Source organism: Porites lutea, chromosome 3, assembly GCF_958299795.1.
Source record: "Porites lutea chromosome 3, jaPorLute2.1, whole genome shotgun sequence".
NCBI classification, from domain to species: domain Eukaryota; kingdom Metazoa; phylum Cnidaria; class Anthozoa; order Scleractinia; family Poritidae; genus Porites; species Porites lutea.
Window position 1 is genome coordinate 39,123,747 of NC_133203.1, and position 18,990 is coordinate 39,142,736.

The following is an 18,990-nucleotide window of genomic DNA, read 5'->3' on the forward strand; positions in this document are numbered from 1 at the left end:
GGAGCTCACGCGTAATCCATCGAAAGACTCATGGACACCTTATGAAGTTTACGCAACGTGGTATTGTTTATTGTTTCCACACTACACTTAAGAAGAAATTTTTAAGTCTCTTAAAATTTCTGGGCTCAGCAAGTTTTTAAGGAAAAAAATTCCAGAAGAGCGTGAGTAAGAATTGAACCCGGGGCGTAGATTTTGTAATCCATCTCCTATACCACTACGCCTCTGAGGATTAGCTGGAGAGAAATGGTTTGCGTTGAAGCTATGGAGCCAACTCTAACCGTAAATAACTTAGCGAACCGTTGAAGATTCATTGCTTAACCTTAATCACTATTTACAGGGCTTAACCCTTATCACCATTTTCAGTGCTAAACCCTAAATCAGTGTCACTTAACCCTAATCACAATCACAGGGTTGAAGGGTATAGGGGTAAAGTAACCGGGGCAGCAGTTTGAATTAGTGCTAACCACAGTATGGATCCTGTTGGAGAAGGTTTAACTGTACGGAAGACTGGGAGCTGCTCCTCGGCAGTGTCACAGTGATATTGGTATCCCCGCGTTTTGGGCATCCCCATTTCCAAAACCCTCAGTGATATGGGTATCCCCTGTAACCCTAGCCCTAACCCTAACCCAAATCGCTAAGGTAACATGAGAAGGGGATGCCCATATGACAAGGGTTTGGGGAATTAATGGGGATTCCCATATCACTGTAACAACGGTCGTGCGAGCATGCAAATCAAGACAGCAAATGAGAAAAAAAAGGCGAGCCGAGGGGAAACTAACTCCCCCGATTTCCCCTCATAGGGCGCGTTTGCCCGAAAGAATATTTTAAAATCAAAACCTGTTGAATGGTAGCACAATTCCTAGCTCACAAGCCATACAATTTTGCTTCGTTAACAGATAGTCTCATTTTATTATTTTTAAAATTATTGAAAATTTGCTCTTGAATGCAAACCCGGCAAACAAAAAACTGCTTTCCGGGCCCAAAAACTTACCGGGACTTTCGAGAAATGGGCCCCAGGTCCGTACACTCTCCCCAGTTCAGCCAAGTCTCGACTCCACTGACTGAAAAGGTCAGTAATGCCTACAGTCTAACTGTACGGTCAAATTCTTAATGCACATTGGCCTTCGCCTACTCAAGGCAATGTATAGGCATCCAAATTTTGAAGGGGGCACAACACAGTATACTTTCAATCATATAAAACTGGGGAACAAACAAACAAGAGCATATGGAAACTTAGAATGACATTAAATCTAGTCGGATTTGAGTAATTAAGCGACTTTTAAAATATTTGGGCCAGATAAACATTAGTATTTTAATATTGTTTCTATTTTATTTTATATCATTGTTTCAACTTAAGAGCAGCGCCCTTTGAATTGAACGACGAGCAAACAAGGCTGGTACCTGCGATCTATGACGTAACAGTCTCCAATCACTAAACGCCTTATACAGGGTGCCCCTTGCAAGGTTCATTGAGCACTGTTTAATTCAAACTGGTGGCAAGCAAATCTAAATGAAAAAAAAAGGGAGATTTTAATTTTCCCTCTGAAGTGTTTTCAAGATAAGAAAGTCTCACTTGTAATTCATGATCGCGGCACTTAAACAGGATTTTAAATACAGGCTTTGGAGCACTCCGGAGCACGGTAAAACGTGGTTCGACAAGCTGATTTTTTTTAAAGGTTAACATGTGCATTTTTTGTCGAGAGCACCGAGAGAATGGCTAGTCAGTGATATGGAATGATATGGACCGTCTTGTTGTGAAATGATGGTCGTTTATCATAAGGATGCCCCTTGATAAAGACTGTATCGACTCGAGGGAATCGTTTCCCAGTCACTGGACGACGGATAGAGGTCTTGTCGAAGCCGAATACATAGTGCTTGCCAAAGCGCCGAAAACGTCGCTGTTAGAGATACTCCAACGAAGTTTTGTTGACTGTTTTGAATTTGTAAGCATGTCATGCCCACAACAGTCGCCGAAGAAGAAAAAGAAAAAAGAAGGCAACAGTGATTCTGAAAACAGTGATGAAGAAGAGATCCCAACAACGTACGAGCTATGGCAGGATTTTTTGCATAGCCTCACGCTTCATGGATTTCGTTTCATATTCGAGGATGGCCCTAAAATTCGCCGTCTCCTATGGTTGGTGATTTTGATACTCGCCATTTTCATGTTGTTGCTACAGAGCAAGAAAAGTATCCAGAAATATTTTGATCGCCCGATCACCACCACTGTGCAAGTTGAATTTTTGGACGAGATTATTTTCCCCGCGGTTTCAATATGCAATTTCAACTTATTTCCTTATTACCTTATTAACGGCACAATAGGAGAAAAGGTAAGTGATTATAAATTGTAAATCCACTTGTATTATTAATAATCTCCAACTGGAATAGCATGATCCAGGGACCCCACACCTAGCCCTTCCCTGACCCAACATTTGACCGACGTCAGAAGCCAGTGTTAACGTTAGGCTAGGGGGAGGGGTAGGTAGTTAGTTTCCCAGAATCGTACATTCGCCGCTTTAGAAACGAGAAGGAACCTGACCCTAGTTAACTCGCTAAGTCCTCTGGGGCTTTCATTAGGAAGAGTGGAAATGTTCAATAGCTGACCGTCGTTTTTAAAGTAACGATCCCATGAATCAGTTGCGGGATGCATTATAGCCCCAGTTTCCTTTTCGGTTCTAAAGTGGTGAATTGATCCGAAGTTTCAAGCATAACGAGACAAGAACCTCCCCACCCCTACCCTAATAAACCCTACAGTAGCCTTTTTCTATTCGGGCTTTGGCCCCTTAGATCTGTAGAAGAATTCCCTGCTTCAAACATTGTCCAAAATACAGTCGAACTTTCATAAAGCGGCCACCCTCCTGAATGAAAACATGTGCACGCTTAACAATTAAAGTGGACGACCGCTTTCAATTAGTTCCATTTGCAGTGATTCACCAACAATTCTGTATTGAAGCAGCTCTAGATCCTGGAGACTGAGCACTAAATAACGGTGATATCTTAAAAGAGACCACTTATTTTATGTCAATTCGACGGTTCTAAAAGAAAGTCTAGAAACCTTTTCTACTGATCGGTAGATTCGAAGTCACTGCCCACTGGTAAGTTCCGTATTGCCGAGGTACATTTGTTATGTTTGTTGAAAAAACAAATTATAATAATGTTTAGATTTATATTTTGCTTACTTTACTTCTCTTATACTATCCTATACTCACAAATTGGATTATTTTGCTCCATTTCGCTATTTATCAGTAATTTGAAGCAATTTTCATAAGGGGTGTCTACTAGACAGGGGGCTTTTATTAGAGAGAAGTGTCTCAAAGAAACGTTTGCGAAGAGGGGACGTTCATTAGATAAAAGGCGATTATTTGAGAGAGCGCGACTATTTGATCATTTATGGTATATATGCACTTACGGCTGGCAAACCATAGCCTGGTACCAGGCTCCGCATTGTGGGAAAAAGTAGAAAAAATCGCGTTGGCGAAAAAAAAATCGGCGAGTGAAGCGAGCCGAGAAGTAGTCTGGGGATGGGAAAGGGTGGCAGGGCTCCTACGCCCTTTCCCTCTCCCTTGGATACCGCTCGACTCGCTTCGCTCGCCGATCTTTTTCCCCCACTGCGGGGCCTAGTCCCAGGCTAGGCAAACTAGTATAAATGAAAAAAGAATTATACCAACTTTTGCGTTTTCGCTACAGGTCATGTCAATTTTAGCTCCTCAAAAGTACATTGACAACAAAGAAGAGGTTCTCTTTGCGCGATCTCCGATCCCGAACTTCCTGAACTACCTTCGTCGTCGTCGCCGGGGAAAAGAATCGACAAAACCTATCGATGATGACGATGTCGATGTTCTTGATGACGACACAGCATTTGGGATCGATGATAGTTTTGACTTTGCGCAGTTTGTGAGAACTCATGGCCATCGTATTGATCACATGATTAAAAAGTGCAGATGGAAATCACAACCTTGCGGACCTGAGAATTTTACTGCGGTTATAACTGAGTTTGGTCTCTGCTACACATTTAATTCAGGTGAATATCAAACCGGGGGGGGGGGGGTCCTAAGAGAACTTAAAGTTGTTTTTAAAAGCTCTTTTTCCGAGCCGGATCTCTCACGTTTGAAATAGTAGAGCGTTCTCACTTACGTGGCCAGTAAATATGCCTATCTTTTTCTTGGAACAAAAGAAAGTTTTTATATGAGAGGAGAATTCAATCCCCACAGGACTTTTTCGGTACACCAATATGGCTGCAATGAGGTCATATGAAAACAAATCTGTTAAGGTGGCTGAGCACAGTTCTGCGGGCGATCAGCGGTAACTCGCGTGATGGTGCGTGTTTTAAATTAGACAAACAAACATGCCGGCGAAAAAAGCAATGGTAAACAGATGACAATTTCTCAAAATCTACTCATTAAAGTTTTGTGATATTTGGCAGAATTTTTACTTTTATCGTACTTCCAATAATAAGAACTTTAAAATGGAAGTTGAACAGGCGAATTTTGTGACACATTCGATAATTACAGTACAATCATATTATCGATTATCTAAAAACCCGTCTTTTAAAATTTGGTCAAATAAGTTTCAAATGGTAATGATTAATTATAGTTAGCTGTGTGCAAGTTTACTATAGGAAAATCTAATGCGCGTATTTTAAGTAATCTGAGCGTTCATGTTGCCATGGAAACTACGAAAAGTCATATTTTACCTGTCAGTCAAAATTTTTCATCAGCTTGTGAGCTGCGACCTTTCTCTTGCCATGATTTGGCAAATGACATATACGCACAAACTGCCAAAACTGTGTTAGGCCACCTTAACTGGAAGAAAGTAATTGAACAACTCGCCCTGTATAAGCCATATAAAACCCAAGGTATTTAAATGAGCAGTCAGTCATAAGATCCATCGACCTATCAGTGAGACCCACGTCACCACAAATTGCGGTGCAACTTTTGTAGACCAGACGTCCAAAGTTTTTATCCCATCATATGACATCCGAGTTTACGACTCAAATTCAACAAATTATTCAAAATAAATTGCATATTAACTCAAGCTCATCCAAGACTAAGCCTTGAAAAAATTATATCAGGGGATAACATTTTAATCGATATCTCACCTGCCGTGAGAATTCTGAAAAATAAGCTGGTACTGTATTACTATTATGCCAAGAATTCACACAATTTGATATCAGAGACCTCAGGGATTTCGAGCCACCTAGCATTTTGTTTGGTGAATTTAAGTAAGCAATTTTGCGCATTTTTTTCATACACCATGATGTGCACCGGGCCCACAGGTATGAAAGGACACCCGCTACTCAGAGTTCAACGAGCAGGAGTAGATTATGCGCTCAGATTATCTCTCAGCGTACAACAAGATCAGTATTACGGCTCACTAAGAGACTCGTCTGGCTTCAAGGTTATGGTGCATGATCAGGAAGAACCGCCCCTGATCAATGAACTTGGTTTTGCAATTCAGCCAGGGACGCACACATTCTGCGGGCTTAGGAAGGAAGTGGTATGTACATGAATAGTCAGCTAAACAGCGGTTATTCACAATAGAAAATCGCAAAACAAAAGTCTAGCCGGGGGGGTTGCATTAGAAATGCTAGGTTAGCTATTGGTGTTTTGTTGTTGTTGTTGTTGCTGTTGTTTCTTATTTCTAAAGTGATCATAGATAAGTAAAGAAGCAAGCCGTGATGATTATTGAATAGACTGCTGAAGCTGGACCTTGAAATGTAGCCCTAGTAACCTCAAAATGTGGATGGACGCCTGATAGCCCCTGATAGATTCTTGGCAACGGATCTCAGACGGTGGACTGGACCTCTGGGAGATATTAGGGAACAGATTTTTAATAGGCAAACTTTTCCTTTTAAACTTTTGGAGATAACGCCGATTTCTATATTCTCGATGGGCTACCGTTCTTCAGGGCAAAAATTATTTTTCAATTAAACTATTATCCGATTAATCCCAATAAAGAGGAACCTTCCTCTATAATACGGACACCTGTATTGTAGACTACGAGCAGTCTCTCTTTTTTCTTGGTCCGTCGAGCAAAACGCCCAAGACACGCAAATGACCACGCGCGTGACTGAAGGCGCGAGACGGGAGAGGCACGATAAAAGAACTATGCGGGCAGCCCTCGTTTCTTGCGTCTCGCGGCTTCGCCGCTCAACGCTCGCACGCGCGTGCACGCCCCTTACTAAATCTGAAGAAAAAGAGAGACTGCTAGCAGTCTACCTGTATTGCGGACACTTCTCTTCGTCCCTTTGGTGTTTATGTTAAGAAAGTATAATTTGACCAAACATAATAGCCGCCATTGTTAATTGCTTGTTTGTATGTTTATCTCATTGGTTTGTTTGTTTTTGTTCAGATGCATAACCTTCCATCGCCATTCAAGACTGCATGCGAAGATAAACACCTCGCTGGTTTTAAAAAGTACACCAAGTCTGCCTGCCTTCTAAAATGCCGGGCAGATTACGTTATCAGTATGTGTAAATGTAGATCTTACGACTTAGAGGGTGAGTCACTTTGGTCTATTCAGATCTTGAAAATGTGGCTTGATGCTTATTTTGGCAAAAAGAGATTATAAGTAAAGCTGTTTGACGTCTCGATGTATCCAAAGAATGACAAAAGGTCAACTGTCAAAGTCGGTTAAAAGAGTTGAGATTTGAACTCATTAGATCACGAGCATTCATGTGTGTTTAATTCTATAAAAACGTGCTAATTAATAGAACAGCTCAGTAGAGTCTATATGCACGTTTAGCGATAGTTTAGAGCTCCTGTGTAAACAACGTTTAATAAAAGAAGGCAATCATTTTGATTCTAGCTTAGTATTCTAAGAAGTTACAAGACTCAAGATAATCCTGGGTATATGGCAAACGACATAAAATGCTTTTCCCCATAACGACAAGCTTCTCTTTTCCTTTTTTGCCGTACGGTGAAATCAGGCCTTGTGCCCATAGAAGCAACCGCGTTCCCAGGGTATAAGTCACCTGACCGCATGCATGCATAGCAGTTCAGCTAGCCATACAAAACATCCTTTTAACCCTGTACAGTTTGTTGTGTCCATAATTTATGTACAATACAGACAAGTGACAGAAGCACCAAGCAAGAAAAAACGTAGCTACGTACCCTGTCGACAAATTTCAGCTGCAAAAACATATCTTTTTTTGTGTTTCTTATGCATATTACCAGCCAGGGGCGGTGCACATGTTGAACAACTTGTCTATTTAAAGGATTACAAGATCGTTTATTTTCCCATTTACCCATCCCGAAATCATTTTGCTTCCGGCCAATAATAAATAATCCGTGGTGTTCATAAGTTCTGTGAATAGACTAGTCTTATCATTTTCTCGGAGACCAAGGACCTCCCCCTGTGTCAGTCACTCCGGTGGGGAGAATAGAGCGAAGAACATTTACTAGCCTTTGCTTCAAATGTTTCGTCACGCCATAAAATTGATCAACTGTCACTCCATGGATCTCCAAGAATACACTACCTTAATTACCAGAAGGGGTTAGGAAGGGAAGCAATTAATGGTGTGGCCTGGGTGTTTTATAGGGAAATTTTGATTTCATTGTGTTAGTGTTTATATCAAAAGGTTTCTCCTTTCCCATACACATCATAGGTGAAGCTCCTCCGTGTCTCCCTCAAGAAGTCAAAAATTGTGTTTGGCCTGCCATGGGTAAGTACTGGATTGTGAAGTTTCACTTCTGTGAGTATAACCGTACACTTACGCAGTTCTAATATAATATGAAACTTGAAAATTACAATAAAAACGATAGCTTGGAAAATACACATTTACCGCCAAAGGAATCTGAATCCATGAATACCGCCAATTCTTAGAACGGGGAAAATGAAAACACATCAAAATAAAACGGAATTGTGCCGGATTAATAAAATAACTAGATAAATGAATGCCTGGAATAAATGTAGTAAACAAGCAGGATATCCCCGTTTAGACTCAGAATTTGAATGCATTCCCGGGACAGAAAGATAACTTTGTCCTCTCTCTTCGACCAATCTTTAGAAATATTTCGTAACGAAAGCAACAATTGCGAGTGTCCAGTGCCGTGTGAGATAACCAAATACCAGGTTCAGCTAAGCTATGCCCAGACTCCAGCCAAACATTTCTCGGAGGTTTTAGCGCGGAGAAAGCACGTTAGGAAAGACGTCATGAGACATTATCTCAGGTGAGGCTAACTCTTGAAAGAAGGATTTGGTTTTTTTTGCTTTCCATCACTTGGACTGAGCACTTGAAAGAGTTGTGCGACTGTGATGTAATTTAGAAGGCAAGTGGACGCAGTATACAAATTTCAAGGAAGGACAAACTCTGAAGAAGAGAAAAATGGATTGCGCCCAGCGCTTTTGAATACTTTTTAACTTTCAAAGTATTGTTTAGCTCTTTCAATTTATCTCTATTGTTTGTGACTCCAATGAATTCGTGTTTGAGAGACATTTGTTTGCCCATTTATTTTGCAATTTACAAGCTAATATTTTTCTTGCGCTAATGTTGATCGAGTTGCATTGTGAAGAAGGGCGAGTAACAACGGGAAGAGATTATTACAAACAACAAAATGAAAAAATGTGGATAACCGCGATCCTCTCAAATTGCTAAAACCGCCCCGCCTTATTCGAACCCAGGGATTGTCAACATTTATACAAGAGATGATACATAATTTCGCGATAATCGAATTAAAATAATTTTATTAATAAGGATCCTTTGAGCTTTTAAGAAATGAAGAGTGAGAGAAATTAGAAGGAAAGAGCTTGAATTGAGCCAAATAGCACCATTATCTTCAACTGATAGTTCGAGATACTCATTTTCCTCTTCCGCCAAAGATATGCCTCATCTAGTTTTTTTTTGTTTTTTTTTAATTTGCTGACAGTAAACACGGCTCTTTATTCGTCCTCGGTCTAATTGAGTATCTTAACTATTTGAAATTTTCTTATCATCATTAATTGTGTTAAGAATCTACAAATCTAATTTGCGATCAGGCAGAATGTTAGCAGAGAATCTTATGAGAACGGCGAGACAAATGAAAGAGTCTGGCTGTTCAAGTAACTTGAACACTGTCAGAAGTGAAGGGGCGTTTCCCTCTACTTTCACCTTCTCATAGAGCACCCTCCAATTTATTCAGTATATTCAATTAGTTTTAAAAGGCCTTTTTCAACAAGTCAATTACGTAGTACAAAACTGCCATATTGGAGAGCAAGTTAGACATTGGACCAAGACAAAAAAAAAACTTACACCATAGAAGCGCTTATTTTGCCGATTGTTTGTTTTCTCCCCGAATTGTTTTCTTGCTCTCCAGCAAGGCAGTTTTGTACCACGTGAATGACAAGGTGTAAAGACCGTCTATTTGTCAAATGAAATTTTTAAAGACTAGTTAACTGTGTAGTTGTATAATCATTCATCAGGGACAACTTTCTTGAGCTTGATGTGTACTTCGAGGAGATGCAAGTTACGTTGATCACCCAGCGACAAGCATATGACCAGGAAAGCTTGTTTGGTAAGTAACATAAACACTGAAATGATTGCTGCATTATTCTAGTTGAAGACGCATTGCCTGGTTATTGAATGTTTCAATTTGCAGTGATTTACAACGTTTCCATAACCGGAGAGAAAACGAAAAATTGTCTGAGAATGAAAATGTCCAGCTAGAATTTTCTTCAAAGAAATTCGACGCCAGGAATTTGTTGAATTCAAATGCCAGTGTTCCTGAAAACGGTTGTTGTTTCAGTAACTCATATTTTGATAACTAATTAATAAATAAAACTTTATTTAGTATCCAGCAGAATGAATCAGCTATACAGTATTGAGTATTGCTAAAAAGATATAAATGTGCAAACAATTATATTACGTCGAAATACTATATTTTCCCGCCGGTACCTATTTTTTTGTTTGTCCATAATAATGGGGTGTTCAGCTCACATAGCTGATTATGTTATTAAACTCTTTCAGTCAGTTTCATTCTTTTTTAATCACATTTGATGATGGTTAAGGCCTCTTGAGAAACTCGTGATCCTCGCATGTCAAACGAATTAGTGACCTTATAAAGAATCTCGTTAAATCGTATGTAAATTGAGCTTCTTTGATCCTCATCTTTCGTCGTAAAAGTTTTGGGGAAGTTTGACTAGTGTGGCACATCTGACTTCTAAATTTGCATCAGGAAGGTACTCCCTATAATGGTCTATAGGGAAGGCTCCGCCCTAAATCAGGCTTCAGGTATATGAAAGGATAAGGGTTTCACTGGATGACGTTTATGAAAGGGTGAGAAATTTTATCATTTTGGTCTGTAAAAAGGCCCAAAAGGGCTAACAGGGACATTTTATGGCTGTAAAAAAGTCCAAAAAGCTTTCTGGTTTTGTCGTTTTTTCATAGAGCGGTTTTCATTTGAGTGTCGAAAAGTAATTGGTTTTGCACTTTCTACACGATGTGATTGGCTTAAAAGATTCGCGCCACCTTTTCATCCAATCAGAAGTAAAACCAAAGCCAATTGTGACGCGCTCGCATGCATTTTCCCGCGCTTTGCGTCAGCCGCATGTAATTACTTCGAGTTTTGATTGGTTCAATGTATTGTCTGTGTCCTATGTGATTGGCCAGAGTAATTACTTTGGTTTTGGTTTTACGACACTCAAACGAAAACCACTCTATTTTTAAAGACAGTGTATTAACAGCAGTTTTAAGGGATACGAAGTCCTGAACTAGGCATGTAAAAAGGTACCAATTGTCAATAGAAGGTATACGAAAGGGGTAACCTTATCGGCTTAAAATGGTATACTTTAAAAAGGTAAAAGGTTGACTCTCGGGGCGGAGCCTTCCGTATAAAGCTTTGTTGAGTAGCCCCCATGGGGACAAAATATTCTTTTTTAATCTTGGTAGGTGACATTGGAGGTCAAGTTGGATTATTTCTTGGAGCTAGCATCCTCACAGTGCTAGAGTTCTGTGACTTATTCGCAAGAATAATCGTCAATAAGATAAAACAAAGGAAACGTCGGCGAACTAGAACTGTCTAACCTACAAGGCCTTTCGACTCACGACAGCGCCCGAGAGATTTTCGCCGGGGATCTTCGGGTCTTATCTTTCCAATGGAATTGATTCCGACAACATTCTGAAAGGGCGTCATGGCAACCTCACGATTCCACACCGAGGAATGGCGGAGATTGTCACCGTTAAGCTAAAGAGCTCGAATAAGGCAATTTCTTTCAGTTGAATAGATCCAGCAGAGTAAGGAGGACAATATAAAAAAGAATAAGCGGGCTTGTAATGTAATGCAGGCCACAAAGCGGTGACGTTTTTAATATAAGAAAGGAACAGTTTTTTTTAATGGCTGTTGTGAACATTAAGGTGTAAAATGTAGAATACATGGCTTGTATGTTTCATTCAAGGTTATAGTTTGTTAATTGAAAATAGGACGTGTACAGACGGAAGATTGTTTTAAAACTGAGGCGGTAATGCTGTATAAATATTAGTATCATAGATTATAATAATGCAATACTTTTTTATATGCCCGTACCTGTATAAAACTAGAAAAAGCAATTCTTTCATTAGTGAATGAGAAATTATATTCAACATAACTAAGGAATAATAAGAAAAGTAATCTATTCCACAACACTCTCATTCATGCTCAGTTTCAGCGGTCTAAGCCAGGCTGGAAGAGCTTGGCTTTGGGTAGCAGTGTTGAAAGACCCAAGCGAATTTTGTGTAGACAAATGGGGTGGGCGGGTGGGCCGATCCCTTCTTGACATCTCGCTGGCTGAAAACTAAGCTAGAAAGGAGTGTTTTGCTCCAATCCTGTATTCATAGTCCTGCTATACCTTCGTGCACCTACCTGCGTGCATTCAATCCTCGGAAGTATTTTATTTTTCGCGTTTTACTTTCTCATATAGTTACGAGTGTTATGAATAGTGCCATATTTTAAATCATTTAACGTCGAGGTTCTTTCGCACAATAGGGTCATTTATACGAGGAAAAATAAGACGCGAACTGTACCATTTTTACAAGCATTTCTTATCTAAGACGAAAACAGCTCGTATAAATGGTTCATGTCTTATTTCTGTTCTTGACTCGTTTTCATGTGAATGTTGCCCGTAGTAACGGCAATCCAACATGTCGCCCGTTTCAAAGTTACGGCGTCATGTTGCGATTTACCGCAGAGGCAATATTTTGAAGACCTTTTTAATGAAATTGGGGAATCTTCTCTTATGACAAAAACCCTCATTTGCCGCAGAATTATATAAAAAAACAATGCTCTCTTGGAAAATTTCAGAAGGAGCCAGAGAAAAACGGGAAGAAGGAGATCGACTGAGTGGTTTGAGCGTGACTTCAAAGAGATGCCGGAGGCGGAATTTGTTGCTTACTTCAAGCTCATTATACTTGAGCGAAAAAACAAATAAAGCTTAAAAGTCTTAGAATGGATGGCAACCCAAGGAATCGAAAACACGTTGCGATTTATAAACAGCTTTTCCCTGCCAGTCCGCCGTGGGGCAAGCGAAAATTTTCCCGCCAAAAATTAACGCATGCGTACTATGCGTTCGCGTCTTACGCAAGACGCGAAGGTCATTTATACGACGTTTTTCTCGTCTTAGCTAAGACGCGTCTTATCTAAAAACAGGTGTTAAGGGCTGTTCTAAAATAAGACGCGTCTTAGCTAAGTCGCGTCTTATTTTAGACGAAATGTGCCATTTATACGGAAAGTTCACGTCTTATTTAAGACGCGTCTTATTTTTCCTCATATAAATGGCCCTAATAAGACAATTAGATTGGCACAGCGTCGGCTCAGCCAATGAAAGGACTTTCCCCTTCAAAGTGAGATTATCTTCCGTTTCACCTCCTTCATTTGCGCTCTTGATCCAGTCTCCACGCGTGTAAAAGTATCATGATTAGCAATTTATTGAATTTGGCTTTCGTATGGCAGATCTGTAGTCTGAAATGTCATCTGTCTCTTTGCCTCACCCCAAACGAGCGGCGAGACGTCTTGCCACCCATATTAATTTCTTTTTTGTAAAACGTGTGGAACTTTCCGCTATTTTCTCCAGTTGAACCTTAAGCTCTACCAAAACACCTGAGCTAAGGCAACCTCGTCCCAGGGCCGTTCCGTTTGCTGTTGATATATTGTAACATTGTCGTCGTTGGTTCTGGATTTCGCAAACGTCTTCCAAAGTTGGTCAAGGCTACCAAGTTATAAATAATTAAAGGATTAATATTTTGAATGAATAACCCAAGGTCAGTGAACCAATGAAGAAGCAAGATCTGCATCATCCGAATTACAAGATAACCTTGCGCAACAGGTTGGGCTGCAGAAAAAATGCGCATATAACGTGACGTGGTGGGCGTGTGCTAATTGGCCCTTGCTCAACTGGGCCCTGAGTAGATTTGAATAAGAAAGACAGGTGAGAATATAGAGAATCGCCCCTTCTGCTTTAACCACTTTTTACTCTATTGGCCTCTCTTAGAAGGCCCAAGGGGAGGGGGATACTCCCCACAATGGCCTGTAGCGGGAGGCTCCGCCTGAAAGTGGTATCATTCTCAGGCTTCCGCAATATGAAAGGGTAAAGACAGTGCATTTACAGCAGTTAAAAGGTATGCAAAGTTCTAAGCTAGGTTTGTGAAAGCGGTACCATTTGTCAATGGAAGCCGGTATACGAACGGGACACCTTTCCTATCAATAATGGCATGTAAAAGGATAAAGAGACCAGCTCCCAGCGGTTTATCCAACTTCATTCCTTTCTTGGATAGGACAAAACGACATCAAAGTACTGCTATTAATAGCTATTAGTAATGCCATTGAAACGAAAAGACAGGCCAGAATCGTGCTCTCTCGATGCTTCTTCACCTAGAGAGAAGAAACCGCGACGAAACACTGGTGAAAGGGTGTTGGGGAACGAGGCATTTCGCGCAAAGCGAGAGACGAGGGCTTTCTTTTTTCCCCCTACCTTTGACTCACACTTTTTGCGAAATGTCTCGTTTTTTGCTCATAAAGCACCTGTCATGCAGGCTAATTGACCTCCATAGTTACAATGATCTACAATGGACTACAATGACCTACAATGAGCTACTAGGACCGAACGTGTAATCCCTGTAATGAGCTAAAATGAAGATTTTAGAAAATTGTAGATCATTGTAGGTCATTCCTTGTTTTAGTAACTACGGTTTAAGGTGGCCCGATCCCGCCTTTCAGTGACATCTACTTCGCCGAGCGAGCATAGTCACCTTCACTGAGTTTACACATATAACGCGCAAAGGAGAGGCTGATGCAACATAACAAAGGTGAAAGTCCAAAAATAGGCCCCTTTCAAATACACCCCACCCAAATTCGAAACCCAAAAAACGCTAATCCAATATAAAAACCTCATCCGTACACAAGCCTCAAAAGATATTTTCACACAATCAGCGACTGCCATGGTTTTGAATGTTCATTTATTGGTAGAATCAAATATAGTGCTAAGTTTTAATGAGCCACAAACTTGCAAAAAAAATTTGTAAAACTTGCTTTTTCAGCCCAATTTGTTCATGGTGAGACATCTGCATCTACTTAGGAAACTGGGCCGAGGCAACTTTTGCAGAGACTTCTGGGACTGTTAAAAGGGACAGGGAAACAAATTACCAATGGCTGCTGTCCAGCGCATCACCATTAACGATCCCTGAAACAACTGCGGGACACTTTTCGGTTCCCATTCCCTTCCCGTTTCTGAAATTTTGTCATATTAACTGGGAAGAGAACAGAACTGCCTTTTGCAAATAGCCACAGTACACAATATTTGTTGTTTGTGTTATTTATTTTTATGACATTGAGAGGATTAAAATGAAAATTTAACTGCAAAGCTCAGTCTCTGCATCCAGACTGAAATAAAGATTCACAATAACAATATCACAATAGGTTTCTGCCCTTGGATAGTGAACCCAAAACTGGACTATTTCAGTATAAACCAGTCCACTTGCAGAGTTGGCAAACGTCCAAATTGGGAGGGAAAATTCCAAACTTCATGCTGTAAATTTCTGAAAACCAGAGAGTACATTGTGAAAGTTCTGGCAAAGACGTTTCATTTGAATTGTTAAACCATAAGATTTCGCCTTCATAGATTACTATGGCAGGGAGTGAAAGAGCTAACACATTGTTTTTTTAAAAAGACCCATTGTTTGGCATTGACTGGATGACCCCTAAAACCGCTACCTCCACCCAAAGAAAAACTGCCAAGAAGGCAAGCAAAACAGTAGGACTTTGAAAGAGAAAAAAAATGGTTACAGTCAAAGCACTTCAAAAAATGTAAGCAAACCTTATGCAAGTGCAGCTTAAATGCAAGGTCCTTACACAGTCATGAATTGAAGTAGGTATTCATTACTGCCGCTGCCCAAGTGGCTGTTTACATTACTAAAAAATTTTCCCTCTTTAGGTGCATAAATATTAAGAACTGTCTTCTATACTCATATGCTTTTCATAGTGTTGAAGAAGGAGAGCCTCACTACTGATTTCTTCTTGACAAATCCAACAGCTGTGGTTTCCTTTACAAATTTGTAAGTTTTCCACCTTGCTTGAGCATATGCCAGACTCGCATGGCTTCTCTCCTTTGTGAATTCTTGCATGTTTCCTGAGGCCTCCTGATTGACTAAAACACTTGCCACACTGTTTACATTCAAAAGGCTTTCTTCCATTGTGGACCCTTTCATGTGACCTTAGGTGTCCTTTGCGGCTAAAACATCTGCCACAATGTTTACACTCAAAAGGCTTCTCTCCAGAGTGGACCATGGCATGTTTTCTGAGATCAGTTCTTTGCCTAAAACATTTACCACATTTTTTACACTGGTAAGACTTCTTTCCAGTGTGGACTCTTTCATGATTCTTTAAGCACTTTACTATCCTGAAACATTTGCCACACTGTTCACATTCATAAGGCTTTTCTCCAGTATGGATTCTTTCATGACACCTTAAGGTTTGTGCATGGCTTAAACACTTACCACACTCTTTACATTCAAAAGGCTTTTCTCTCGTGTGAACTCTTTCATGTATTTTTAGATGGTCTGATCGGCTAAAATGTTTGCCACATTGCTTACACTTGTAAGGCCTCTCTCCAGTGTGAACCATGGTATGTATCTTGAGATGTGTTGCTTGTCTAAAACACTTCCCGCACTGTTTACATTCAAAAGGCTTTTCTCCAGAGTGAACTCTTTCATAATTACTTAGCGTACTTGAATGGCTAAAACACTTGCCACACTGTTTACATTCAAAAGGCTTTTCTCTAGTGTGAACTCTTTCATGTTTACTTAGGTTTCCTGTTTGACTAAAACACTTGCCACATTGTCTACACCTGTAGGTCTTCTCTCCAGTGTGGACTCTTACATGTACCCGCAGGTGTTAAGTTTGGCTGAAACACTTGCCACACTTTTTGCACTGGTAAGGCTTCTCTCCAGTGTGGACTCTGGCATGTGTCTGGAGATGTATTGCTTGGCGAAAACACATGCGACACTGTTCACATTCATAAGGCTTTTCTGCAGTGTGAACTCTTTCATGAATACTTAGTGTACTTGAATGTCTAAAACACTTTCCACATTGTTTACACCTGTAGGGCTTCTCTCCAGTGTGAACTCTTTCATGAATCCTTAGGTACCCTGCTTGGCTAAAACACTTTCCGCACTGTTTGCAGTAGTAGGGTTTCTCTTTAGTGTGAACTTTAGCATATGTCTGGAGATATTCTGCCCAGCTAAGACTCTTACCACACTTCTTGCATTCATAAGGCTTTCTCCAGCATGGACTCTATTATCACCTTTTATATCTTTCTTCATACTCAAGGATCTCTTTTTATAAGGACTTCTTGTGTTGACATTTTGAAGCTTCAGGTTTCTTGTGCAAAATTGTGAACTAATTCCTTGTTCCTTATTTTACAAAACAAAGGAAACAAATAGAATTAGTCCTGGATGACACAATCGATCCATCACGGGCAGGCTTTTTTGACATACATTTGCACAGAATTTAACAATTTTTTGGGTACTGTATAACTGAATAGACATAGTGACTATGCCACCAAGTGTTGGGAGTCAGAAATTTAAGTAGTTAAGAGAAACCTTTGGGATCAGCACTACATGTATGTGAAGAAAACGATGTTCAAAGCTAGGCCTGGTGTTACTATGAAACTCACAAAACCAAGAACACCAGAAATATTCATGGATTGTTATTGTGTTGCGAGGAAATAGCCAACAAGGCATGCGAAACCTAAACCACAAACAGCAATAGTAATTAGTTTGTGGTTTTGAAGTTTCCTCGCATGTCCTTGACATTATTGTGATTGCTCACCACACAATCAACATTCCCGAAATTTTTCATGTGTTCATGGTTTTCTGAGTTTCACAATAACGACATAACAGAGAATCATCACACTAACTGACAGACCAAAAAAACTACAAGTATCTATTCAGATAAATGCATTTCTGAAAAAAACTTGTGAAAACATACCATGATCAATATAGAGGGTCATTTAGCCAAAATAAAAACCATAGCACCTAAAAAAAATTGGCTAAAGAAAACCAGTGCTAGAATCAAATCCTGTCAGAACAACAGACAATAAACTGCAGGAAATATTTAATCAATATGCATGGAACAGACCAGCTTTGTGGCCTCTTAATGTGAGACAAGCAGTCAAAAATAAGATTCACACAGTCACAGTTTTAAATTCTCCACAATATAATAGATCTACCCCCTAGAAAGAGAAGATAGAAAATCTCTGAAGGATGTTCTCAATGATTTAAGGGAGGAAATTATTTAAAAGTTGTGCCCTACAATTGGCTCAAAACTGCAACTGATACGGTCACCAATGTGACTAACATTTTCTCCTTGGTGACTACAAATTTGGTTTACCTGAATTTCTCGGCTCCGCGACCACGCTAAATATCAGAACCCCTGATATTACGAGCTGCATCACTTCTATTCTACACACTGGCGACTAAAAATTTGCATTTGGAGACTATATTTCTACAGTTGGTTGCCAAAAGGTGACGTGACGTAAGGATTTTTTTTAATTTCAAGCCCTGCCTTTAACATTTTGTCATATTATCCCATTAAAAAAAGAAAAATGTTCACAAAATTATGGCCTTTCTAGGAGTTCCAAATTTGGTTCCTTGATTAATTTTCAATGTCAATATCCTCAGCATCACAGCTTGAATTGTCACTGATCAGTTTTTGCTGGATCAAAGTCTACTTTACCTATAAGTAGCAGATGACGATCGAATAGTATCCCATGATGTACATCGTTTCATGTGAGTGTGTATAATATGCGAGCCAGCGAGCTTTTTCATTTCTAAAGCGGGATTGGGGACTGGCACTAGTTGCGCATGTGTAATGTCCATTTAGTGTTGTCTTATCTTCAGTTTCACTAGTAACAAATAACATAACCTACCTTAACAAAAGATGAAAGAGATGAAGGCAGATAACAAAACGATATTGAAAGGATAGCAAAAACTCGTGCCAAATAGCCAAAAGCCGCCAAAAGCCGAAGAAAGGAAAATGGACTGGGAACTAACATCTGTCTCGCATGGCTCACATGATGACTCGCATGACTTGCTGGCTCGACTCGCATGACTCGCTGGCTCGCAGTTTGTCAAGACCCATTTCATGTCATATTATCACTGCGTACGTGACATACCATGATCAGTATTCTTCAGTAAGCACAAAATGAACATAACAGAGCTCTGTGTGGATGGTTTCCAAACATTTTTCGGTTCAGCAGCTTCTGCTTTTGAGAATATCGAGTTTGCTTAATATTCATCCTGCTTTAAAGGAGATTTTCAGCGTTACTTTGAAGGGTTTTACATGTGTTTCACTGATCTGTCGAGAACTACTTGTGTGCTCAGTGATGCAACTAAACACAAAGTATAAGAATCGGCGACTGATAAGGTTCACTACAAGAACCAAAACCATGACTGATCTAAAAAGTGGCTCCAACAAAACAGCTACTACGCTGTGAAGCTAATTACCAAAGGAGGATTTATTAGAGCATCGCACTCAAAGGCGGTCAGTTTAC

The 18,990-nt window shown here is 40.0% G+C and overlaps 2 protein-coding genes across 2 annotated transcripts; one reads left to right on the forward strand and one right to left on the reverse strand.

Moving 5' to 3' along the window:
• Positions 1 to 1,642: 1,642 nt before the first annotated feature.
• Positions 1,643 to 11,011, forward strand: LOC140929734 (acid-sensing ion channel 2-like). Its single transcript, XM_073379449.1, has 8 exons — positions 1,643 to 2,327; positions 3,685 to 4,018; positions 5,273 to 5,493; positions 6,349 to 6,496; positions 7,604 to 7,660; positions 8,006 to 8,168; positions 9,397 to 9,488; positions 10,862 to 11,011. Exons 1-8 carry the CDS (start codon positions 1,782 to 1,784, stop codon positions 10,993 to 10,995), a joined length of 1,695 nt encoding a protein of 564 aa, XP_073235550.1. The 5' UTR covers positions 1,643 to 1,781; the 3' UTR covers positions 10,996 to 11,011.
• A 3,857-nt stretch (positions 11,012 to 14,868) lies between these two features.
• LOC140929981 (uncharacterized) lies at positions 14,869 to 18,583 on the reverse strand. Its single transcript, XM_073379654.1, has 3 exons — positions 18,491 to 18,583; positions 16,585 to 16,730; positions 14,869 to 16,332 (listed from the first exon to the last, which is right to left on the reverse strand). The coding sequence occupies exons 1-3, from the start codon at positions 18,581 to 18,583 to the stop codon at positions 15,384 to 15,386; spliced, it is 1,188 nt and encodes a 395-aa protein (XP_073235755.1). The 3' UTR covers positions 14,869 to 15,383.
• Positions 18,584 to 18,990: the final 407 nt, after the last annotated feature.